Below are 24,407 nucleotides of genomic sequence, written 5' to 3'. Positions count from 1 at the left end.
ATGATGCAGATGCCAACGTCAATGATATCCGCCCACGTCCAGACAGGTGGCGTCCTGCAGGCACAGCAGCGTGTCAGAGCCTCATCTCTTACACAATTTCTCACTCATTTTCTGTTATGCTCAAAAGATGTAATTGCTTTTTAAAAGGCATTTCTGTTACTTGACAGAAAAGCATAGAAAAACTGAAAAAAAAATATTCTTAATTAGATACTTGCTATGCTGTTGTTAGCATATTGGATAGTTTTTTACTCTAATATCCTTTACTTGAAGCTGTGTTGCATCAAAAATACAACCTACAAATATGCTTTGTAATATATATTCTGTATTTCTGTGCAAACCGTAAATATCTTCGAGACTGCAAAGTGGTTTTCCCCGCTGCGACAATGTCACAGTAAGGAGAATTAAATCTTCTTTCACTGCAGATTTCTCCACACCCACTAAAACTGGGGAAGACTTCTCAGAAATGCTCTTTTTTTGTTGTTTTTCTTACCAGCTAGATTTTCCACAGGGTAGAGCGCTGCCCCAGAGAGCTTTTACTGTTGTCTCACCCGAAGGCTATGTTTTCACATTTGTCTTTACAATTAAACGTAGCCCGGAGGTAATCCTGACGCTCTGCCTCACAAGTCCTGACAGTCAAATAAAACAAGAGAAACATGATTCAACATAATTCTGAGGCACCGCTTTTTAAAAAGCTTTGTGATGTGTCAACACGAGACATTACGCTGTGCAGCTCCTTTCACTACAGAGGGAGTTCTCTGGGTAAGGTTTTTCTTTTTCTTTTTTTTTTTTATTCATGAAAATTGTGGCTGTTGATGCAGGGATAAGACAAATTGCACTGACTAATGCTTTAATTTCTGTTTTTACTTTGACTCGTAGCCTTGCAAAAAATATTATCCCGTCAACTTTTTCACATTGTGTCACTTTACTCACACAAGCTCCAATGAGTTGCATTGGGAATTTGTGTGATGGAAAAAAAAAAAGGAAGTGCAGAATTGTGAAGTGGAAGGTCATTTTTCTGACAAATCTAAATTTGAAAACAGTAGCATGCATTTGCATTATTTGAGTCAATACATTTTAGAAACACCTCTTGGTCACTGCTACAAGTATTAGGGGTTATGTCTCTACCAACTACAAACTTTGTTTGCTAAAACGCTTGTACTTCAAGTCTTGCCCAGATTTGCTATTGGATTTAGGTCTGAGCTTTGACTAGGCCATCTCAATGCAATTTGATTGTAGATTTGGCTGCACTTCTTAGGGTCTGTGTACCATTGGAAGACCCAGTTCCAGGTTTAAATTTTTGATCGCTCTGTCTTTAGCTCCATCTACCCTCCCTTCAACCTTAACTGACTTCCTTTTCTCTACTGAAGAAAAGCGTATCCACAGCATGATGCTGCCACTGCCATATTTCATAGTGTGGGTGGCTTTCTCAGTGTTAAGTTTTGTTCATATAGAGCATCTTTTTCTGCCTAAATGTGCCTCTTTAGCCACTTCTGAGTGGCACTAAAGAAATTAGACAGATAAAATGAGCAATAATTTTACATATGCAGGCAGTGAGAAAGACTAATTTTATTATGCCCTTCATAAAATTTTGACAACTAAATGATACACAAGGATGATTTTATCATCGTGGATTGCCTTCAATGTCATTCAAGTGCTTTCCTTTTCAAAGTAAGCAATCGTCCACAACTGGAAAGAATTCAGTCATATTCCTGTCTCTCAAGACAAAATTCTCTTCTTCAGAAACCTGACATTAGAACTAAAAATGTTCTTATATTTAAAAAAATAAAACATATGATAGCTGGTGATAGCTTTTGCTTCATGAGATGCTACTACTTACCACTTTTACATTTTGCAGTCACAGTGTTGGGTCTATTTTGGTTCCCAACCTGCAAAGAATCAACCAGAGACATAAATTGCTTTTCTGCAGAAAAGGGGAGCAGAGCCAGACGCGGAGAACCGCTGTCAAACACTGTCTGGGACCAACTCCGCCGGCTCTCAGTCCCCAACTGCCTTTTATTATGATTACAAGGAAAGAGGTTGGGCTTTTTCACACAGTCACACAAACAAGTTGATCATAGACCTCTACCAAAGGATGTTCTGGAACCTTCTGTGGGTTCTGTGGCCCTTACAAGGGCACAAGGCCTTGTAAGGTCAAGGCACAAGGCTGACCGTTATAAATCAGCTTCACAGGCAGCTAATGACACAAGCAGGCTGATGACACAAACATGTGTAAATGTTTCTAACCCCCAAGCAAACATCCGAAAATAGTTAATAATGTACCACAAAAGGAAGGAGTCAAGTAAACAACACAGAATAATAATATGAAAACATAAATAAACTCATAAGTAAATGAACTTAGTTTTTCTAACACACAGTACTGGTGTTAATTAAAAAAAAACCAAATGTTTAAGCTCCTCCTCTCAGTTTGATGATGATTTAGCAAAAAACCCTAAAAACAATGAGTGAACTAGATGAAATCTTGTTGTCTTTGTGTGTTTAGGTAGCGCTGTATAACCCTGAAGCAGAAGGCGGTGAGAGTCCTGGGAGTCTGGGTGGTAGCCTGAGCAACAGTCTTTCAGAGCAGAGTTTGGCGTCTGTCAGCCTTAACAGCCTGAACCCCGCTGTCAGCAGCAGCAGCAACGTGCACAGCTACACACCAGTAAGAGCTCGTCTTTGTTATGGCTGCGAGTGTTGTGAATGTTGCAGGAGGACGGCCGCCTGTCGCAGAGTGTGTCCTATTAAAAAGACACCTTAGCTGGGCCAACATTTTCTCTCACCTCTCATCTGGTTTTTCGTCATTGACCTCTGGGAAATTTTATTCGATCCGTATTAAACCAGTCCCTCTGTGACCTCCTGATTCTGACATCGTCTTGGTGATTCAGTGGGTGCCGAAGGTGTCTGCTGCATCCTTAGCGGCTAAGGAGGTGGGAGCCGACTAACGATGTGTGCATTGGATCTGCAGCTAACTCCTGAAACTCTCCCTTCGTGTATGACTATTTGAAACCAAATAGATTTCTTTTTTTCACTTTTAGGTGATTTCTTGAGTGAACAACTTGTATTTGTTTTCAAAAGTCTTACATTGGACATACCAAGTTTGAGAGTGAAATGCTAAATTAAATTTTCGTGTTTAGCAAAAACTATTTTGAGAAAAAAAAAAATCATCACGTATCAAGGCATTTCAGCAGCGATGCAGGTGAAAGTCCAAACACATGCATTTGTCTTGTTGAACACAGCAATCACACGCAATATTATTTACCCTGTAAATTGAGGTTTTTGTTTTGCAGCAGACTATCGGTGGTGTTGGCGCAGCCTCGCTGCACCCCTCAGGGCTGAACACAACAAAAAGCATTTTAAATCTGTGAGAAATAATAGGATGCTTTGAAGGAGGCTCACTCCTGTCATGCAAAAATAAAACAGCAGGTGAGAAATGTACCTGTGCCGTCTCTGATGTATTTAAATGGTGCCTGACCCCTCTAGATTTGACCTATTTAAAACACAGGCAGCGGTAAAAGAGTAAGATATCTTGCAAGCATAGAAATATGGATTTTGTTGCATTTTTCCTTGTATTGCAGAAACATTTCAGACATCTGGTAAGGGATATCTCCATCCATATATTTCAGCAGCTTTTCAAATCAGCAGACATTTACAACCACTTAGCACTGTGATCAGCTGTGTGGACCAAAACCAAGTGTTGCTTTCTTTTTGGCTGTCTCCTTCCTAATGGTGTCTTCTTTTATAGCAGTATGGATTTATTCCACAGTCAGACCGTTTTTGAAGATCATCACCCCACTTCAAATAGAAATGTGTAACACCACACAAAAATCACGGTTCAGTTTGAACCTCAGCTTCAGGGTCGCAGTTGATACAACGGCAAAAAGAAATAAAAGCCACCTTCTGTTTTTTAACAGGACATTTTTACCCTTTTTTTTAATGAAGACTAGTCCATATAATCTGTTTCAGCCTCAGCAGGTCAGTTCATTTCCTCCTGAAAGTATGCTATCAGATGTTCCTAGATATGCCAGGCCTCGCATTGTGTTGCATCTTACTAAAGTTTTATAACACAGCTGTTTTTATGGAACAATCTGAACATTCATGTGGTAGATTAAGCTACGTTTTTCTTGATTTACTAAGTTTGCTAAGTTGATTTTTTTTTATTTTTTTTTTACAGACACTAGCAATGTCTCATTATCTCCTACTTAAATGACGCAGATTATGTGTATTGAACTAAAGAAAATAGCAAAAGAAGAAAAAACTATTTAGTCTTGAAGTGAATTCAAAACTTGTGCTAGAAACGGTCAAAGTGTTTCATAAATTCCACTTTTCAGTTTCACTTCCAGAGTCACATTTAATAGTTTTGGTTCAGCCAAACACCAGACACCCTATGCCATCAGCAGTGGATTGTGCAGCAACAAATTGTGAAAGAATGACATTTGGCATGTCACTGTGACAAGGGAAAGCGGATTTTTTTTTTTTACTGTAAATGGGGAAACATAGATGATTTTAAATAATTTATTTGTCTGTTTAGCAAGAAATATGTGCATTACAGTTCTTACTTAGAACATAAATAGTTATTCACTGCTAAATCTTTTAAGTTTTCAGTTTTCTTTATGTTGAAATATATGTTACTGTCATTTTTAACCCAATCATATATAAAATGATTATATATCATCACATACCAATCAGGTTTTTTTCCCCTGAAAGCCATTATGAAGTTCAGTTTGCACATTATGTAGCACACATCATCCTACAGTTTCCAAATTCGCTACTCTACACAATTATTGTCAATGTTATGTATTAAATATGACTTCTTTTCTTTGTATGGAGGCTTGTTTCTCTGCCACAGCTCAAAATGGGAAAGCCAAGAGAACAGTCCAATTAAGTAAGGCTGACGTTTGTTTATTAGAAGAAAATTGTCATCAGCATAAACTTGTATTAATATAGACTTACCTGTAGCTTGAAGAAAACTTTTTTTTTCCAAGACCTAGTCCCACCATCTCTGGAGTCACTAATAGTTCCATTTTCAAACAGTACGTTAAAGACAAAAAATTGTAGTAGCATGAATGCAGCTTTGTTTTCTTTAATTATATTTCATTTATTTACTTGTATTTTACAGAGTTTTTTGTGTATTTTTTATTTTTTATTTTGGTCAGGTTACTTCCTCTATTTTGCTGCAGCACAGAGACAAATTTCTATTCTCTTCCTGCCTGTCCAGTTAAATTTAGTAGCGCGGAGTTAAAGGCTGCTTTGTTCAACAACATTTGATGCAGGTTTACAGCTGAGCGGGAACACCACTGCTCTTTATTGCTTCTCTTTTGTAACAGCTGCTCACCTTTTTACCATCAATCACTTTTCTCCTGCTGCCTCCCACCTGCATTAGCAAAAAGGTCAGCGCAATCTCATCTCGTTAACCTCCCATTTCTGCGGGCCATCTTTTGTTTTCCTCCTGCCTTCATCACCTCGGCCACCCCTCGCCCTCCCTCCTCCCGCTCCTCCATCCTTTCAGACCTCATTTGCGGTCTAGTCCGTCGAGGATCGGGGTTAGTTCTGTCTCATTACCTGGTGCAGGTGACATCCTCCTGACTGACAGTGATTACCGGTGGCACCGTTGGCAGAGATCGCACACACACGACAGCGGAGTTTACAGAGAGGCTCCCATTACCGGGTGCAGGTAGATGTGTGGGTGATGGCGTCACGGAAAGTTGGCTCATATTGGCAGAGGCACACTGATCACAGCAAATTGCTTGTGTTCACCGGCTGGATGGCGAGGAGGATGACAGCTGGGATGAGATGATTGAGGATGGAGGAAGACGAGCCGCAGCCGCGAAATGAGAAAAATTGGAAGCGCCGTGCTTCATTTTTTATTTATTTATTTTTTTTGTGTATTTATGGAGAAAAGAAAATGATTGGTTTTCTATTTCATTTAGCAAAATTAAATTAAGTTTGATTGTCATTGTGAACTGCAGAATTAAAAACAAGTCATAAAAGGACATTTGCAAGACTGAAGGAAAATTCTTTTTTTTAATTATTATTATTCTAAAATAAACTGGACTTTTATATAGTTTTGCTTTTCTGGTTTGCACAGCATCTCTCCCAGTCAAAATGACAATTGGCCTCACCTGCATGACCTGGTGAAAGACGGAAAACTGCGATGCAGTTTAAATGTGCACCTCAAGAAGTTTACAGCAGAGTTATTTAAAAATAAAAACATGTTGTGTTTCAGTTATTTAAAATAACAATATTTTGTGTTACCCAAGCAGCAGAAATCCTGAATTCTGGTGAAAAAAAATTTGCCAGTTGTGCAACCTGATGTTCCAGATAGACAACATTGAAATTCAGAATTTTAAATGTTTAACTGGAAACCATTTACAGAGAAATAGCCAGGGATGTACAACATAACTGATGTAACATCAGTATTGGCCAATGTCAGTCATGTTTTAACATATTAGTAGGTTTTAGAAGAAAAACTAGGCTAATAATACTAACAATTAATGTTTCTTCACATTTTGTAGACATTTGTTCATGTGTTTCAGGAAGGCAGAGTGCTTGGTATTGTTTGGGCAGTGATGGACGCAGCACAGGATTGCAGGATATTTGTCAGATATGGATATCAGGCCAGGACTTTCACAGTGTTGCATCCGTACAAGTAACAATTTTAGACAAACACTGCCCATAAAAACCAAAGACCTTCAAATCAGACTAAACAATTCCTGCTTAAGGATTAGGATCGAAAATATTTCTGTCAGCCAAAAGGTTTCATAGACCAAGTCTACTTTTACTTTTAACCATTGAGTAAAATCTTGATATTGATATTAGTTCTCATTTCAATAAATTAGAGGGACATTGATGGATGTATTTCAAGGCTGAAACACTTATTCCATCAAAAAAGAAGAAAAAAAAATCTGAATATCTCATTGCAAAAATGCAATGAGATATTCAGATGCTAGTTCAGTATCTTGTTATTGTAAATAATATTGTCAGTGTTTTTAATATTGTTATTATTGTTAACCATTTCCCTTTTTGTTTGACACTAAATGACTACTGATGATTCAAAACCTAAATGTGACTGAATAGTCAAGGCTACGTGTCTGGTCCTTGGAAACAAGAATATCTATACACTACAATGGATTTTTTTGTGTCTGGAACACTTTGTTTATTTTTCCTTCACCTAGAGCAACTTTGTTTTTGTATCACTTCAGTTGTACAAAGTCTGATCTGACTTTCAGAAGATTTTGTCAGTGTTTAAATATTTACTACATCCACAGGTTTCTTTTTCTTCCCCCTCTTTTTTCTTTCTTCTAAGAACACTTTGTTCACATCTTTCTTTGTCTTTCTAAAGGTGAGCAGTCACTCAGGAGCCTTCGTCTCAGTCCTTGAGCCTTCAGCAGTCGGCCCAGGCTCCACCTCCGCCCCAGCAGCCCCAGTACGGTTTACCAGTCCCGGAGTCGCGGGACAAGCAGCTCTGCTTCTCCGACTTCGAGGACCTCAGCGCTTCTTTCCGCAGCCTGTACAAGTGCGTCTTTGAGCAGTCCTTTTCACAACAAGGTGAGTGTCAGCCTCACTGCGGGTTGTTGATGCCAGCCTGTCCAACAGTACACAATACTTGATATGTGTGTGTTTTTGAGAGAGAGAGAGGAGAAACAATCGCAAACCTCTGTCAGCCCTCATGCACATAATTAACTGGCACGCTTTAACTCGCATTGAAATTCAGTCAATTTAACATTGCTTTCATAGCGGGCGTTTCAGTATTAACCTCCACCACTCGCTACTCCTACTCTGTTGTATTTAAATAAACAAACAATCTGTTGTTCCGCATATCTGCATTTTATGGCTCGCACAGTCAAACGAGTAAAGGCAATTAAGAGGAAGAATTCAACAGGAGGAAAAACACATCTTTAGCAGAGCAGTGGAAGGAGTTCGGCTTTGATAGCAGCTAATTAGATTGGTTCTAAAGTTTGTGAAGCATCTCACTAATTGCTTCCTGAAGCTTTCAGGTCACAAGGCGCTCTCCCTGTTGGACCCCCCTCCTCTCTTCCTTCCTTCACGCCGTCCTACCACCCCTCTATCACCTTCCTCCTCTCACTTACTTTTCCCCCCCGCACACATTCAGGAAGTTGTAACTGAGGGAGATTGATGCGCTCTGTTGAGTTCTGCAAAACTGCTTGTCTGGACTCACCGTCTGACTGGATCCCCAGCAGTGAGTGGTCAGGGGTGATCACAAGCACATAAAATAAGACAATGAAAATACCAGCCGATAAAAAAAAAAAAAAAAAAGAAAAAGAAAAAATAAACTTTATTACAGTGCAGATTGTGAAATATGGAATGACTATAAATGATTTAAGAGATAACTGTGAAGTGAATGTGTTCAGCAAGTCAATATCTGACTTACGGTGTCAAAATATACACAAACAGTATCTGTCTTGGTTAAAAAAAAATAAACTGAATAATCCAACAAACTTGTTAAAAGAGAAAGATGAAAACATTTACTTTGACTCAGAGAGCTTTTCAGCATTCCCTTTGAATTTTTCACACACATTACAAAGACAAACAATCATGTATTTTGTGGTTTATTTTATTTGACATACAAACCAAGATAGTGCACATTAAATAAAAGATAAATAGAGTAATTGTTTGAAACTGTGAAAATCTTCCCTATTAAAAAAAAACTATCCCCACAGCATGCTACTGCCATCACCATGTTTCAGAGTGGGTATGTTGTCCTGACAGTGATGCTCAGTGTTACTTTTCCTCCACAAATAGCTATTTGTATTTTGGCCAGAAAATTTCATCTGAGCACAGAACCTTTCTCCCACATGTTTTGATGTTTAATTTAACTTTATTGTGCAACATTTTACTCAGGAGTATCAGAGTAACATGGAGAATGATTATAAATGCATATCAAACTTCACTGTTTTTTTTTTTAAAGCTACCCTTTTCATTTCACTGTTATGGACCACCTTGTGACTAGTATGAATGCTTTTTCAAGGCACAGTGTGTCTGTGTATTCTCAAACATATAACAAGAGAATCTGTTATAATTATGTGAAGCTCTGATCTGACACGCAGCGAAGACGTTCTTCAAAAACCCTTCTATTGTAAGTGGATAGTATAAAGAAGATAAAAAAATCACTTGCACAAATTGACTAACTTATAGATAGACTTGGTTAGCTTCTAAATTACAACTGGTTTTGAAACTGTCATCTCCATGAAGGTCATTTCTGAAACCGAGTGGGAAGTTTTAAACCTACAGCTGAAGAAAAGTTGAAGTTTTTGCTATATTTTTCTTTTTTTTTTTTTTTTTTTTAAGAATAAAGCATCTGACAGAAAGTAGTTCCACATTCACGGGGCAGTGTCTTGGGTATTTCACTCTGACTGGCTAAGTTTTAAATGCATCTAAAGCAAAGTGAAGGTGGGGACGTCCAAGGGCAACCGAAATACGTTCTGAAACTACCAAGAAACAAACCAGTTTAGTTTTTCTTCAGCGGCTAATTTTTGTAGGAATCTGAGCTGAGAACTGCCCTGGAATGATAGAATCAATAAGCTGATGTGGAAGGTTGTGTGCATTTAAAGGATATTATTAGCAGGAACATCAAGAGAGCCACTGGCGTGACCTCATTATGGTGGTATGGGCTGCAGTGTACAATACTGTCAGTAATTAAAGTCTCTGAGAAGTAAGATTCTCAAGGCGCCAGTCTTGAGAAGAAGTAAAAATTGTTTTCCCCTTCTTAATAAGGCTACAAGCCTGGGATAGTTTATATTTGTTTCTGCTGTTTAGGTCATGTTTCAAGAACTAGTTATCAAAAAAAGAGCAGTAATTTATCCAGTGTCTTCCAAAAAAACCTTGAAATTGTTCAATTAATTTTGCACTACAGTCACAAACTTAAATTTTATGATTTTTTTATGGTAGTAGAGAATGGATATGAAGTAAAAGGACGCAAAACAAAGTTGTTCATGAGAAAACAAAATTAAAAAGAGGCATACATTTGTAACGAACCCCCTTTAATCTGACAGTCCAAAATAAAATCTAGCACAATTGCCTTTAGAAGTCAGGGCAGGTATGCTTGAGAAAGAATGTATTTTTACAGTGTAAGAGTCAAACCTCTCAGTCAGTTTACATCCCAGCTTTTCTCTTTATTGTGTCAGGTTTGATGAGCATGCCGAATGACTCCAGCCAGCAGGCCCGAACAGCCTGTTCCTACCAGCACTCTCCGGGTGCAGGAGGCAGCGTTGGCCACCGCCACCAACACAACCACTGCCAGGCGTCGCACCACGCCCACCACCCTCACCTGTCCCCTCACAGGCACCAGGTGCACGGGCCGCATGGCCAGCACCGGCCACACAACTCTCTCTCCCACCAGAGTCATGCTGTCCAGGCTCCAGGTGAGAATATAACCGCCTATTCCTGCTTTCATTTTACTGTCATTAGGGACAAGGAAGTGTGGTAATAAAGGAAAATGCCGCTGATAAAATGCAGGAATAAAGTAAAAGAAGCAGTAACTGTGCGGAATTGTACAATTTGTTGAAAAAAAGAAAAAGGGAAAATTATATCAAATATATCACAGTTGACACAGAAATTAAGCACTTGAGTGCAAACTTGGAAGCTGAATGATATTGCACAGATATGAGGCTTGTGAAGTCAAAGGTACCATAGCACTTTCATGTAAGTTATTTCAATCATTTCCAACCAATCATAGCTTGGAAATGTTTTTCTTTTCTTATAAATGTGGAAACAAAATCTACATATTTATGAATGTTTAGTGTAAAATATGAATGAATCTTCTGCCCTCAGGGACTACAGCAAGTGGAATGTTTTATTTACAGTATTCTTAAACAAGTTTTCAATTTTCTGACATGGTTTGTAAGTTGTATTTCAGAGATTTATTTTATGCTTTTGAACATTTTCTTTGCAGATGCCCATATGCGTGAGATTAATTTTAATTTATACTCAAAAAAATGCAAAGAGCTTAGATGAATTTGTTGCAGGACAGTCCTGTTTTTCCACTCTTAAATGTTTTCTCAGTCAGTTTTGACAACAGCAGATTTCTTGTATTTTATTTTTACCTGAAATATTTTTGTAATTTGAAGTCAAGGCATCTCACAATTTTCTTCTAGGTGTCTTTTTGGAGCTTTTTTGATATTGACTTGATGGTGTCAAATGTAAAAAAAATAAAAAATCAGCCATCATCAATTAAAGATGTCCAAATGTTGAAATTTCTTTCAAGGCGAATTGTTTGATTTTAATTATACTGAAATGTTTTAGGCAAATATATTGATGTCGGTGTTTCTATTTACTACAACTGTACTTTGTTAATTTACTTCAGAAAAGCTAATTAAGTGTTTTTCAATTGTTTGACATTATTCTCCTTTATTAGTGTAATTTTGTGCTATTTTAAAGAGTTTCACCATCTTTTTCAACATTTTTTTTTTTTGCTAAATATTTTCACAATTTCAACTGTTTTTGTAGACTGTTTTCTCCTTTCTGAAAACATTCCCACCAGTGTTTTTTTTTTTCTTTTCATCATTCATCTGGTAGTTGTTATAACCTTGTCAAATAAGACACAAAGCCTCAACCCAGGAATGCATCATTAAGAAAACACACACCTCCGTCTCTTTGGAGGTGATAAAAGACTCCTTATGTTGTGGTTTTCCATGGAATAGTTTGGGATGCACTGTTGACACAATGTTTTGTGAGGTCAATTTTTTTTATGAAAACCCACAGCGTTGGAAGTGGAAAATCTCTGCTCGAGCATGTTGCAGCATTTTGACCATCAGTTCGAGGTAGCTCAACCTCACACAATCTGAGATCCACTCGCTGAAAGGTTGATTTCGGTGAAAATGCAAAGCACCCTCCTATGGGCCGAGGATGGTGTTCATGGTATATGTTGTCAAGACAGCCAATACAAGCAATAGAACCAAAACCCAATATAATAATCCCGTTTAATCCAGTATATCAGTCTGCATTCAACTGCTTTTGACATGTTAATAAAGAGCTTTAAACATTACAAGTAATGTCAAAAATAAGAAGTTTTTGCTGTTTCTATGCGTTAGACCAACACAAAGTAGTGCCTAGTTGTGAAGAGGATATAAGTCTGAAAAGTGTGACGGTATTAGTCCACTTTAAAGGCAAGCCGTGTGGGGTTGCATGGCTTCATATTTGTTAAAGTCTTGGCCAACATGATGAGTCAACTGGTCGCTGTGACGTCTTAGAAACACAAGCTGCCATGTTAGGAGCTTCAAAACGCAGAGTGATGCTGATCATGTTGAAAATCAGTTGGATGGATGAAAAAGAGCCCTGGCATGTCACAGGCTGCGCGTAGCCAATAGCCTGTGCCAGGGTTTGCATTACCCTTTTGATAATTTACATACACATTGTTTATACTATTAAAACTACCTGGCATTCTCCAAACCAGTTTGTCATCTTTCATTTTCTTTGAAAAATTTATTTTTTCTGTGACGTGATTGCGACTTGTCTTTGTGAAGCGTAACAAGTCACTTCTGAGCACAGAATCGACTCGCCTAAAAGTCGACTAGTTGTTGAAAAGTTTTTACCTCATCCACTTAATGTGCGTATACGTACAGGGAACAAAAAAAGAGCCATTAGTGCAAATTTTGTACCCTCAATCTATTTGTGAGATAAATTATTCAGACTGACCAAACAAAAGATCACTCATATATTTTTTCTTAAACAGGCATCATTGTTGTTTTAATTCTCTATTTGATCTGAGCGGCTTTTATGCATCTGCTGTGTGTTTAGTGCCACCCTCTGTCTGAGGTTATTTTTATCCGTGTTGGCGAAAACATCCAACGCAGACACAAAAGTCTGGACAGGATGGACATGGATGTCGACAGGTACGGGTAATGAAAATTACAGCGTGCAGACTTTGCAGTTGACGGGGACAGTAGAGCGGACAAAGAAGCATGAATTATGCTTCACTCTGACAAAACCAGCTGCACTCAGAGGTCACATAATTGGGGGGGGAAAAAAAGAACACCTTTGTGTAATTTCATGTCAATATTAATTCAGCTGCTCAGTGAAAGCCTTAGATGTATGTTCGAGGACATTTGGAAAGAAACGGCATCGTAAAGACCAAGGAACACTCTGGATAGGATCACATGACGGCATGAAAAAGTGGAAGGCATACAAATTCCTTTTCCAAAGTGGTTTGAGTTGTACTTAAAGCATTTTGAGAACTTATAAATCTTGTTTAGTAATGCTGATATGAATGCTGATGGCCAAATAGCCAGCAGTTCTGGATTAGCGCCTAGGGGTCGTGGAGGAGTACAAAGAAGAAGATTGTGTACTCCGCAAATCTGGCCCTTATGCTGGAGTAGCAAGAAGACAGCCATTGTTGAACAAAAGTCCTATTTGCAGTTTGCCACAAGCCTTGTAGGGGACAATGTGTCAAAGAAGGTGCTATGGTCAAATGACACCAAGATATTTTGCCAACAGTCGAAAAGCCTTGTGGTGGAAAACATTGCACAACACCCTGAACTTGTAATCCCAATTGTGATGATTGCAGAATCATGATGTGGGGGGGAGGGCTTTTCCTCAGCAGGGACAGAGAAGCTGCTCAGACTTAACAGAAAGATGAATGTAGCAAATGTCAGGCAATCTAGCAAGAAAACGTGTTTGAATTTGCCCTTTGATATGGATGCTGAAATGTGATCTTTACAGGCCTGCTTCAACTAATCAGACTGAACTTCATCTGTTTTACAAAGAAAAACAGGAAAATGTATGTAGACTTCCAAACCGGAAGGAAACATACCCATAAACACGAAAGCTAACAAACAAAACACTTCTTAGGGTTAGATGTACAGAAATGTTGGTAACTTTGTGACCTTTTCTAACAACTTCATAATGATTCACTATTTATAGTTGGTCCATCACATAAAATACATTCTATTTTCTGGTTAAAGGTATTCAGGCACTGTAGAAGATATTGCATGAGTAGAGCTTTATTATTGCTTCCCCAAAACACCTAAAGGTAAAGATTTCTCATTCACTGTTTTAAAACAGTGATTCTACATTGTCTACTTCTCACATCCACTCTGTTGTAGAGCAATTCATCTGACACAACATCGTCTCTGCACAGAATTATTGCATTTATATTTATATATTTTCCTATGATGCTCCCATAGTGCTGCATTTCATATTGTGTAGCTGGGCTTGTACAAACAGCTTTTTTGTTCATGGATTTTCTGGCTCATATTTCCTGTCTAGTTTTTATTCTTCTTTGTCTCTCTGCAACTGAGCTCTCAGGGCAGCAGTAGGACTTTTCAGACATTTTTGTTTCTCGGCCAGTTTTGCTCTTTAAGCTGTAGATTAATGAAAACATCCACTCCATAATGGCTTGGAGATATTCTGCTATTTAATTGGAGTGTGATGACTGTAAAGTATTCTGCATTTGCAGTCCCATTTATTTATTTTCGTCTCAAATGTTTCTGTGTGAACTCATACCACCTTGTGGCTGTTTGCAATATAGACAGAGATAGTTTTTTTTGTAAATGTTTTAATTTTTCATTTGAATTTAACACATTTTGTTATTTCAACAGAAATTAGTTCACTTGATTTTAGACTTCATTTTGGCTCCAGTTTTAAGATTTTATTGACCTAGGTCATTTTAATTTCAGGAACATGAACTCAAATTTATAAAAAATATTATTTTTGTATAACAAATATCACTTTGTGATTGTTCCATTATTATCAACGAAAGTTTTGTAAACGGATTAAGAAACAGTGCCAATGAATAATGATGATTTTTTTGACTGAAAAAGTCAATGTACTGTTGTACAGCTTTTTCCATCCATCCATCCATCCATCCATCCATCCATCCATCGAGTGTCATTTTAGATTTTATTTTATTTTTTTAGATTTTCTCCATTAATGCCTCTCAGCTTGACACAAAAGTTTACACATGGGAGTCTATCCTTGAGTTTGAAGTTATTACTTTAATGCAGTTTGGGGCTTTGAAGTAATATTTTGTGTTGGAAGGGCCTGGAAGCAGAAGCAGAAAATCTATATTTTGGAGTGACTCTCATAAACTCTGAGCTCAGAGATGGAACACTTAAAATTCTGGACATTAGTCCAGTAATCAGAAATGTGGTTGAAGGTTTGTGTTTCTGCTTGGCGTTTTAACAGGCATGTCATCCGACTGGTACCCAAACCTGGACTGGCTGAAAGAGAGCTGCCGCATCGCAACCAGCTACAACTGGGCTGATGTGGATCTCTCTCCCTTTCAAGGTAACACACACATGCAAACACATCAATATTTCCCAATTCTGATCATTTTAATGAATTACTTTGATTAGACCATTATGTTTCCACCTTTATGTACCATCACTCTTCAGGCACAGGGGTAGTTATAACACTGTCTTAATAAAAGACATTATCCTGCATCAGTGAGGTTGCCACTTGTTTTTGCCGTAGCTCACACACGCACACACCCCAACACATACTGACACACACTCACAGGCTGTCTCACACCTACCCTCACCCCCCTCTCAATTGTATAATGTGAATAATCCAATTAGGTCCCAGCTCAGTAACAGCCTGTTATCACGGTCAGTGCACTAAGCCAACAAACATCCACACAGGACTGATGAAGAAGGCCGGTCCTACAACACACAGGCTGCTGCTAGCTCTCTGTTTCTGCAACGCTTGACCTCCCTCACACTGCCATAACGCAATCCTTCACTTTCTGTGGCATGCTTCCAAGGATCAGGGACAGAGCTCCTGTTTTTCTGTCATGGCAAGGTGCATAAATTTGACTAGGGGAAGGTGTTGGACTACATTTCATTTTCTGCGTATATATTTTGAAATAGAAAATTAGACGCTTTGGGTTTAGCTCCAGTTATGTGTTTTGTTCACCTGTCAACAGTTCTGTGATGAGGGGACGGTGGGTCAGGTGTTATTAACTTGGTTATTCTCTCACTGTGTATTCACAGTGATTTACTGTAGGTATGTTTTTATTTAGTGAAACTGGCACTTCTATGATTAGACTAAAAGAAAATCTATTTCTAAATTAAAGTTTGAAGAGCATTCACATCGACATGGGAAGGGTTGTTGAGATGTTTATTTTTTCTCAGTAATTTCCTTCCTTGACTGAGTGCAACAGAACTCCAAAAGTCACATGGTGATAATGCGTACAACTGAAGAACAATCGAGCTAGATCTTTTTCTTTATCAAATTAAGGTTTCTTAAGCTGGCGCTGGGCTTTTTAGTTGATAAAAAAAATAAAATAAAAAATTATGTATCAATCATAACACAGAAAATGGATGGCGTATGAACGTCATCAGAAGAGAAAAGTATTTTTTCCATTTAGTCCAGAAATATACCAGAAGACACATAAGACATAACCAGTGTGTGTTGTAATTACTGCAGCTTCTTCAGTATTACTGTCATATCTTGGCCATTTTTTTTCCATCTCATGTTTTTGATCAATTAAGAAAAGAAATCATCTGTTTTTTGCTAGTGCGCTTACATGGTTCTCCTAAATGTACAGTGTAGCACTGGTTCCTTGTTTCTACACTTCCCCTGATTGGTACATTTGTGCAATGATATGTTTTGAAGCCATTTTGACCTGCCTACAACCTAAGGCTTTCATCATCATAAACTTTATTTATAAAGTGCTTTAACACTAGCCATAGCTGAAAGAAAGCGCTGACCATCTATAAAATAAACAGGAAAAAAGAAAGCATAAAAATAAAGTGACAAATCTCAAGTCTCAGTTGGGTTACAGGCCAATGAGTAAAAATAAGTTTTCAAACAGAGAAGGCTTCCGCTTATAGGTGGGAATGACTGAATGCTTAAATTATATCAAAGTGTGTTTTAGTAAAGTATTAGTTGAAGAGTTGCGCATATATTTTCAGATTATCACAGCTTTTTAAAAAATCTCAAATATACATTTTCTCCTACAGTACAGACCAAAAGGTTTGGACACACCTTTTAATTCAACGGAGTTTCCTTTATTTTCATGACTATTGACACTTGTAGATTCACACTGAAGGCATCAAAACTATGAATAACACATGTGGAAATATGCACTAAACAAAAAAGTGTAAAACAACTGAAAATACCCCTTATATTCTAGTTTCTTCAAAGTAGCAACCTTTTGCTGTGATTACTGCTTTGCACACACTCTGCATTTTCTTGATGGGCTTCAAGAGGTAGTCACCTGAAATGGTTTTCACTTCAGTAGCTGTGCCCTGTCAGGTTAATAAGTGGGATTTCTTGCCTTATAAATAGTCATGAAAATAAAGAAAACCCATTGAATTAGAAAGGTGTGTCCAAACTTTTGGTCTGTACTGTACGTGACAGAGACATTTGAGAAAAATTGGTGTTGGTTGAATTGTAAGGGATACATGTCAAAAATAACAATTTCATATATCTCAAAGACCTGAAAATGAGTTTGTTGAGGACTCAGGCGCTGAGAATTTTAGTGGACAGTGAGAAGTTTTGATGAAAGAACATAAAGATCTTACAAAGATAATCACTGGAAGAACTGGGAGTGGATGAAGCAGAACAACGGAGAAAGTAATAAACACGAAAAGCATGACTAGAGTGAGAGGAAAAGAGAAAATAGAGCTAAACAAAGGGAAAACCCTGAAACCAACAAAAACTGTAACAGAAAGAAACATTAATCCAAGGTGCCTAATCTAAATGCACAATAAATAATAAACCAAGATCTAAATACAAGGAGAAACGAACAAAGGCAAAATCAAAGTAAAAGAACCAGGACATGATCAAACCAGAAGCAAGCAAAAACCAAAGTTCCAACTTCTTGTGATCATAACAGAAGATCAAACTCTTTTAAGAGGCCACTGCATGTTTTCTTGAAGGCCACAATTCTCGGTAAAAAGAAGCTTCTCCTCATCTTGTTGAGTTGTCACGGCTTTTTTTCCCGATGAAAGGAGAGCAAACAGAAAGTGGACCTCTGTGAGTCTAGTTCAAACCGATCAACTTCGCCTTCTGCTGCAGGTGGTTGACCCATGCGCTGGTCCAAAGTGGAGCCCCTACAACATTTTTGGGCAGATTTGAGCACCTGAAAGAGGTCTCCTCTGTTATCTGTAGGGCAGCCTGTGTGAGCCACGCTTTGCTGCTCTGCCAGAAGATGTTCTCTTTTGTGTTCCTATTAAATTTGTATGCATCCTTGAGGATAGACCGACCCGTTTTCATTTTCTCAGAAAGAAAATTCACTGCTTGACTCTCTTCACTAGGCTGGAAATGTTCAGAGTCTAAGTGTTCACATAGTTATGCAAGTTCCTAAGAGATTGGTGGAACCACATCTTATCACCTAATGCAATGATGAAGAGTGTGCGATCTAATTAGACTTGCTCAATCTAGAAAAACCTTCCGTGTTTATTTTAAGTGTTTAGTATCAGGGTTTTGTCCAAAACCCACTATGCAGATGTCGAACCTAAACTGGATCCCATTGTTTTTATAGGATGAATCGCACCACAATTGTGTCATTCCCAAATGTCACTGTTGGGTTATATGGTGATCCATGTTGGAAGTGAATGCACATTTTGTTCAAAAGGGCAAACATGACTGGGCTGAGCACACAACCTTGAGGTACTCCTGTGTTCAAGACATCACAGTCAATTCCGCTTTTTTCTTGATCAGCTCTGAAGGAGACCATGAGGCAAGCCGAACTCAACAACTGGACCCTTGATGCCACTCAGATGGCTGACCTGTGTTCTTCAATCAACCAGTTCTTCACAGCCACAGGGGTCATCCCACCTCAGAGCGCGACCCACCCACAACCTCAGGTCCAACACCCAGCAGCGCCGTCAGCAACGCAGCACCCTGCTCCCATGCACCCAAAGCCCGGCCACCACAGTCAGCATGGGCAACACAACCAACACATTGGAACAGGTTGGCCCACACAGCCACGTTGCTACGAACACATAGTGAATAACATCATCATTTTTGTGTGTGTGGAGGTGAGTTCACTAGTCAGGGTGAAGGGAAGTTGGGAGAAAGTAGAGAATGTAGAAATGTAAGTAAGAAAGAAAAATAGATTTACAAATAAATAAGAGTAAAATGGACACAAGACATTTTTTTATGTCTGCAATGGATAAACAGAAGAAACCATCTCAAGCCAGACCTGCATCATCCTTTATCTTAGTAAGGTCTTCGGCATATAACTTGTTGATGCAAATTACAATTTTATCTCTGTCAAACATGTCTCATACATAATTTTAATGCATCAAAAGAAGTAAATTGGAACATATTTTGTGTTGTTTTAGTCATGCTGTTGTTGAAGTGTTCTATGAATTGGCTCAGCACTACCTCTAAAAGACATATGTTGGAATTGAAACGATATTCATGTGAATGTTTAAACCCACTAAAGCATATTTTTATGTCCCTTGTAAATCATCAGAGAGATAAGTTTAATCAGCTTTAGAGGAGAAGATACTTGTACTTTCAAACCTTATTAAAAACGTGCCTTCAATCATTACCACCTATTTAATTTCAGCCCCTAACAGTATGCATTCAGTATAATGCTCAGGGGCATCTCTTCATGTGCTTCCTGACAAGCCTTGAAGCTAAATCCTTTGCTCTCTTTGCTCAGTGAGCAATTGTCGCCACTTAACCCTTTCATGCATAGTGGTCACTACAGTGGACAGCTATCTAAAAGCCATTTTCTTGTGCTTCCTGTGGATTTTTATGTTATAAATGCACACAGACCACTGAAGTGGACACTAATGCATCATAAAATATACCATCAACTACTGGCCATCAGCTGCAAATGCAAGAAATTATTTTTGTTAAATACAATATGGCCGACAGACAAAAAAGCATGAGAACCGACCCGGTCCCTCCTTCTACTGTAGACGACTCTTGCAAGTAAAAGAAATATTGTGACATCAGATAACCCCTAAGGAACAATACTACTGATGTATTTTTCAAATAACAACTTTGTATTTGGACAAAATTACAATTGATCACATAAAAAAAAAAAAATTTAAAAAAAATTATTTTTACAAAAAAATGTTCCTACCTTTTTTATGCCTTAAGAAAAGAATTTTAAAAAATGGAAAAAAAATTCTGACACAAAGGATCATAATTCATGCATCAGAGGGTTAACATTGTACATTTGCAAAGAAATTATAGCGGTTTTCAGTTTCAAGGCAACTCTAGTATGGATGTGGAGGTGAGTGGACTGTTTTTACCAGAGTTTTGGTACTACTTATCCAGCATAAGATGGCAGTGCAGTTGTGTACGCGAAATGCGCGGTAACAGCTTGTGTTCTGCAAAGATGAATGTGTGAAAGTTGGTACACTAATCTGACAGTTAGTCATTGCCCTTTTGTCTGTTCTCTCACAGGGAACATGTACATGGACTCAAGACAGAACATTTCTTCTCTGATGGGCCCACCAGGATACCCTCACATGCCTCCAATGAGCAACACGGCGCCCGGCATGACAGGTGACTCTTCTGATGGGACGGGAGAAACTTGTTAAAGGTGTAATAATGCAGCAAAGTGTTGGCTTTTCAAACATATGTAAAGAAGCTTGTCTCATTAAAAAGACATTTTCTTTTTGGTTTTATAAGACGAACAAAAACTATCAATTGGTGGCGCATAATGTTGAAGTACATGGAACAAAATGGTTACATTTTTGTGAGTAAAAAGGGAATTTGTGTTTTGGAGAATCTGATCACATAAGCAGCCCCACTGTGTTTTGCTCTGTAGAAAGTTTGCTGCCCGAAGGTGTGGAGAATTTTCTTTTCTCCTCTTGTAGCATTTACCCCAACACCAAAAGTTGTCTCCACCAGCTCTCCACCAGATATAGGTGAGCATTTGACACAGGGCGGGAGTCAGACCTGGGCTGGGATTTCTTTTTCCAACGAGCTGCCGTCCGCGTGGGTTGAGGGTTATGTGTTGGCGATGCAAATAAGCCACATGTTCCTTTCAAGCTTTCATCTAATTGGCCGAAACCAATATTGAAAGTGTGTGAATAGCCAATAAAGCCGGAATGTTAACCAGCGTTGAGTTTCTCCCGCACATCCTGAAACAACTCATATTTACTGTGTAAGCAAGCTGAATTCAAACACAAAGTTTACCATTTTAAAACCCCCAAATTGCTATTAAAACATTGGTGTGGTTTATTTATGACTTCAACTAGTTTTATTTTAACAAAAAAGACGAAAATCACAATTTTCTCAGAAATTGATGGCATCTACACATTGTCACTTGCATTGTATTAATTGTCAAGTAATTGAATAATACTGACTAAAGATCATGTTGACAGTGTTTTTCCAGAACTTCTTATAAAGGTGCACTGTTTTCTAAATGTCTCAGTGTTATTGATGTATCAGAAAGAGCTCAAGTAACCAAACAGGAAACCCCTAATATGTAATCAACTTCATCCAATCTAAATTCCCGCTGACACATACGTAGTCCTGAGTTACTGACATTTTTCTCCACACACAGGTCATCACAGCCAGCTGAGCCAGCAGCAGCACACTCTGCCTGCGGGGCACTTTCAGGTGAGACGCATCCTTGCTGCTGAGGACATCCAGGACGACTTTGACTGGGACTCCATTGTCTAAAGCTGAACTGTGAGTCAAAATAAGAGAAAAGAGACCAGGCGGGACAATACGAATATGAGTTTTGTAGTGGACAACCACCTCTGTTCACCGAAGTGAAGAAACGGATGACAATCCAGAAAGTAATGGAAGTAATTTTCTAAAATCTTGTTGGCCTTTTTTTCTAATACAAGTGGCTGAGGGGTCCAAAAGACAATCATTATTGAAAAAAAAAAGGAAAAAAAAAGAAGAATTACAGGAAAGACTTTTATTGTGTGGGGCAGCGCCAAGTTGTAAACACAATGTTTAAAGAGTCACAGGTCGCCAAAGTATTGTCAAATCCTCTGTGTATTTTCATTTTTTTCCCTCAGATGCGTTTCCTGCAACAGCTGATGTCATGTTAAAGTTCCCGCTGATAAAAGAAATGGACAGAAAACTCTAAGCCTGCAGCAGATTGCTGCACATGAATTATATTTCTTACAAACACAATGAGCATGTTCAGATATTTCAACTTTTTCTTGGTGTAAGCATTTTTTTTGCCCTTTAACTGGGCCTCTTTATGCTGCTGTGGATCTGGACAAAAGAAGATGCAGGAAAATGTGGTTGAGTGGAGCGCCATCTACTGGTCAAAACTGGAATACTTTTCATGCGCCACAATACAATCTTCCGGGATATTTTCTCTGCCTTTTCAGACATATTTGTTTCTAAAAATGTATAATAATCTGGTATGCTCAATTTTCATGCTCTCAGGGTGAAATGCTCACATGCATCTCCACTTTTGTGCCATTTCTGAATGAAAATGTCCCTCCTCTGACCTGGCACTAACATGTATCCTGGCTGGTTTGGTCTCAGTTTTAAGTTTTCACTCTTATTAGTAAAATATATCATGAGATGAACCAACGTCATATATAGTGCTTTAGATAAAGCATTTTTCCTTAAAGATTTCAGTTTTTGTCTTTTTAAAAAACTTCCAATTCGTTATAATCAAAACAGTTTTAGTATCAGACAGAGATAGCCAGAGTAAAAACCAACCTGGGTATTTGTGAAAAACTTAATTGTTGCCTTCGCTGATTATGAATTAACACTATTTAACAGGATTAACTGGAAAGCAGAGTTGAATTTCACATGTAAACCAGATCAAGAAATACTTAAAATAGAACCTGTCTAACAACGTGGAGCAGGAAGTTCAGCAATATGTACATCTATACTCCTCTAACTAAAAGTATATTGGGGCTACGATCATGCTTATAAGTTAGAAAAAATGCATTACCTGCATTCCTTGTATTGAAATTGTATTTGTACTATTTATTTATATGTATTTATTTATTTATAGGAGTCTGTGAAAAACAAATAGTTCACCTGGCTTCCCCCCCCCCGGCCTAGAATTAAGTTTTTTTTGTTTGTTTGTTTGTTTTTTAATGTGAGACTATGATACAGCTATACAACATAAATTTATTTTAGACCTTTTTACCCATCTTTGCCAAAAACAATCGAAACAAACACTACAGAGGGAACTCACATCCTGCTACGTTCCCTGAGATAGGTGTTTAATTGTAAATTAGCCTGAGTTCAGTGTGTCCTGAGCTCATCCACACGTCTGTTTAGGGTCATTTGAGAGTGACCTGCGCACCCAGGACAGGTGTTAGTGCCAGGTCTCAATGGGACTTGCGTTGGTTCGACTCTGTGCCGTGTGTTTAGATCCCGTTTAGCTTCGGCTAACAGGAAATGGTCAGCTCCATATGCTGAAAAGTCAATTATTATTGTGGAATAAGCTTTGCGGCAGGTGAGAGAGCAGCAGCATATCAAGTTGGGAAGCAAGTTGCAGGCCAGACTTGGACTTCCTTAAGACTTGTACCCAGTTTTTGATGTATAATTTACCAGGTGGACCCTCTATATTTCTGAGGGGAACGTGCGCAGAGCTTCTGAACAGACTGAAGGAGTTGATTGATCATTTGTGATGCCTGAATTAGGGAAAAAGAAATAGCAGGTTTTGCACAACACTAAGTCTGAGAGCATCTACTTAATAAAAGAAAGACATGTTGTTTTTCTCTTTTTGCAGAACTAAAAAGAAGAGACAAAATGCTCTGGTTTGTTCATTGTGACGTTTCTTTTGTCTGTGTACAGTTCTGTATTGTCTCCGATTTTTATCAGTGTACAGCTTCATAAGGCTAAAAAAATACACTAAAAAATAAAGGAATTTCTTTGTAGTAACATTTTGAGCTCATATTTCCTTCTGTGAAATATTGAATCTTAAAGTGTTATTTGTTTCAGAGAAGCTTGATCAATAATTAGGCGGTCACAAAACAATCATTGTATGGACAACAACAACAAAAAAAAGGGAAATGCTCCTTATTGCCATTCAGTGCTGTGTTACAGTGACCAGCATATGTATATCTTCTCTGTTTCTATGTTGTCGTCTTTGTAAATAACTGTGTTAATCCTCTGTTTTTGCCCTTGAAAAACACAGACTGAAAAGCAAAGGAAGCTGCAAATGGAGACAGGATTTTGTTACGTGTCCTTCTGGATTTGCATCATGTACATAATTTCAGTATACTGTAAAGAAGTGATCTAGAAAAACAGACAAAAAAAAAAAAAACTGGGATTGGCAAGCTGTGTGTCCAAAAATATTCTGTGTATGGCGGTTAAAATATGTTAAGTGTTTATTAAAATGTCACAAGCCATTTTTACTGCTCTAATCCTGCGTGTGCTGCCATCATTCCACCATTATTCCGTCTTTGGACTTAGTCAAAGGCCTGCAGTAGATTAGGGTGATGGGACGGAGGCCTATAACACTTTCACTTCATCACAGTTGATTTGATAAAATAAATAGATAAATTGCTGTTTTTTAGAATTAAAACTCCTTTTACACTTTTTTTTCA

The 24,407-nt window shown here is 38.2% G+C and overlaps 1 protein-coding gene across 1 annotated transcript in view; it reads left to right on the top strand.

Moving 5' to 3' along the window:
• Nucleotides 1-24,224, top strand: part of LOC116725673 (forkhead box protein J3-like) — a 76,720-nt gene extending 52,496 nt beyond the window's left edge. The window contains exons 7-14 of the mRNA XM_032571891.1: nucleotides 2,501-2,659; nucleotides 3,421-3,435; nucleotides 7,353-7,542; nucleotides 10,140-10,376; nucleotides 15,136-15,237; nucleotides 18,619-18,870; nucleotides 20,326-20,427; nucleotides 21,434-24,224. Coding sequence (XP_032427782.1) covers nucleotides 2,501-2,659; nucleotides 3,421-3,435; nucleotides 7,353-7,542; nucleotides 10,140-10,376; nucleotides 15,136-15,237; nucleotides 18,619-18,870; nucleotides 20,326-20,427; nucleotides 21,434-21,552 — 1,176 coding nt within the window. The 3' untranslated portion in view covers nucleotides 21,553-24,224. The remainder of the gene's footprint in view (nucleotides 1-2,500; nucleotides 2,660-3,420; nucleotides 3,436-7,352; nucleotides 7,543-10,139; nucleotides 10,377-15,135; nucleotides 15,238-18,618; nucleotides 18,871-20,325; nucleotides 20,428-21,433) is intronic.
• The last annotated feature ends 183 nt before the right edge of the window (nucleotides 24,225-24,407 follow it).

This window comes from Xiphophorus hellerii, chromosome 1, assembly GCF_003331165.1.
Source record: "Xiphophorus hellerii strain 12219 chromosome 1, Xiphophorus_hellerii-4.1, whole genome shotgun sequence".
NCBI classification, from domain to species: Eukaryota; Metazoa; Chordata; class Actinopteri; order Cyprinodontiformes; family Poeciliidae; genus Xiphophorus; species Xiphophorus hellerii.
This window is presented reverse-complemented; position numbering and strand designations above follow the sequence as displayed.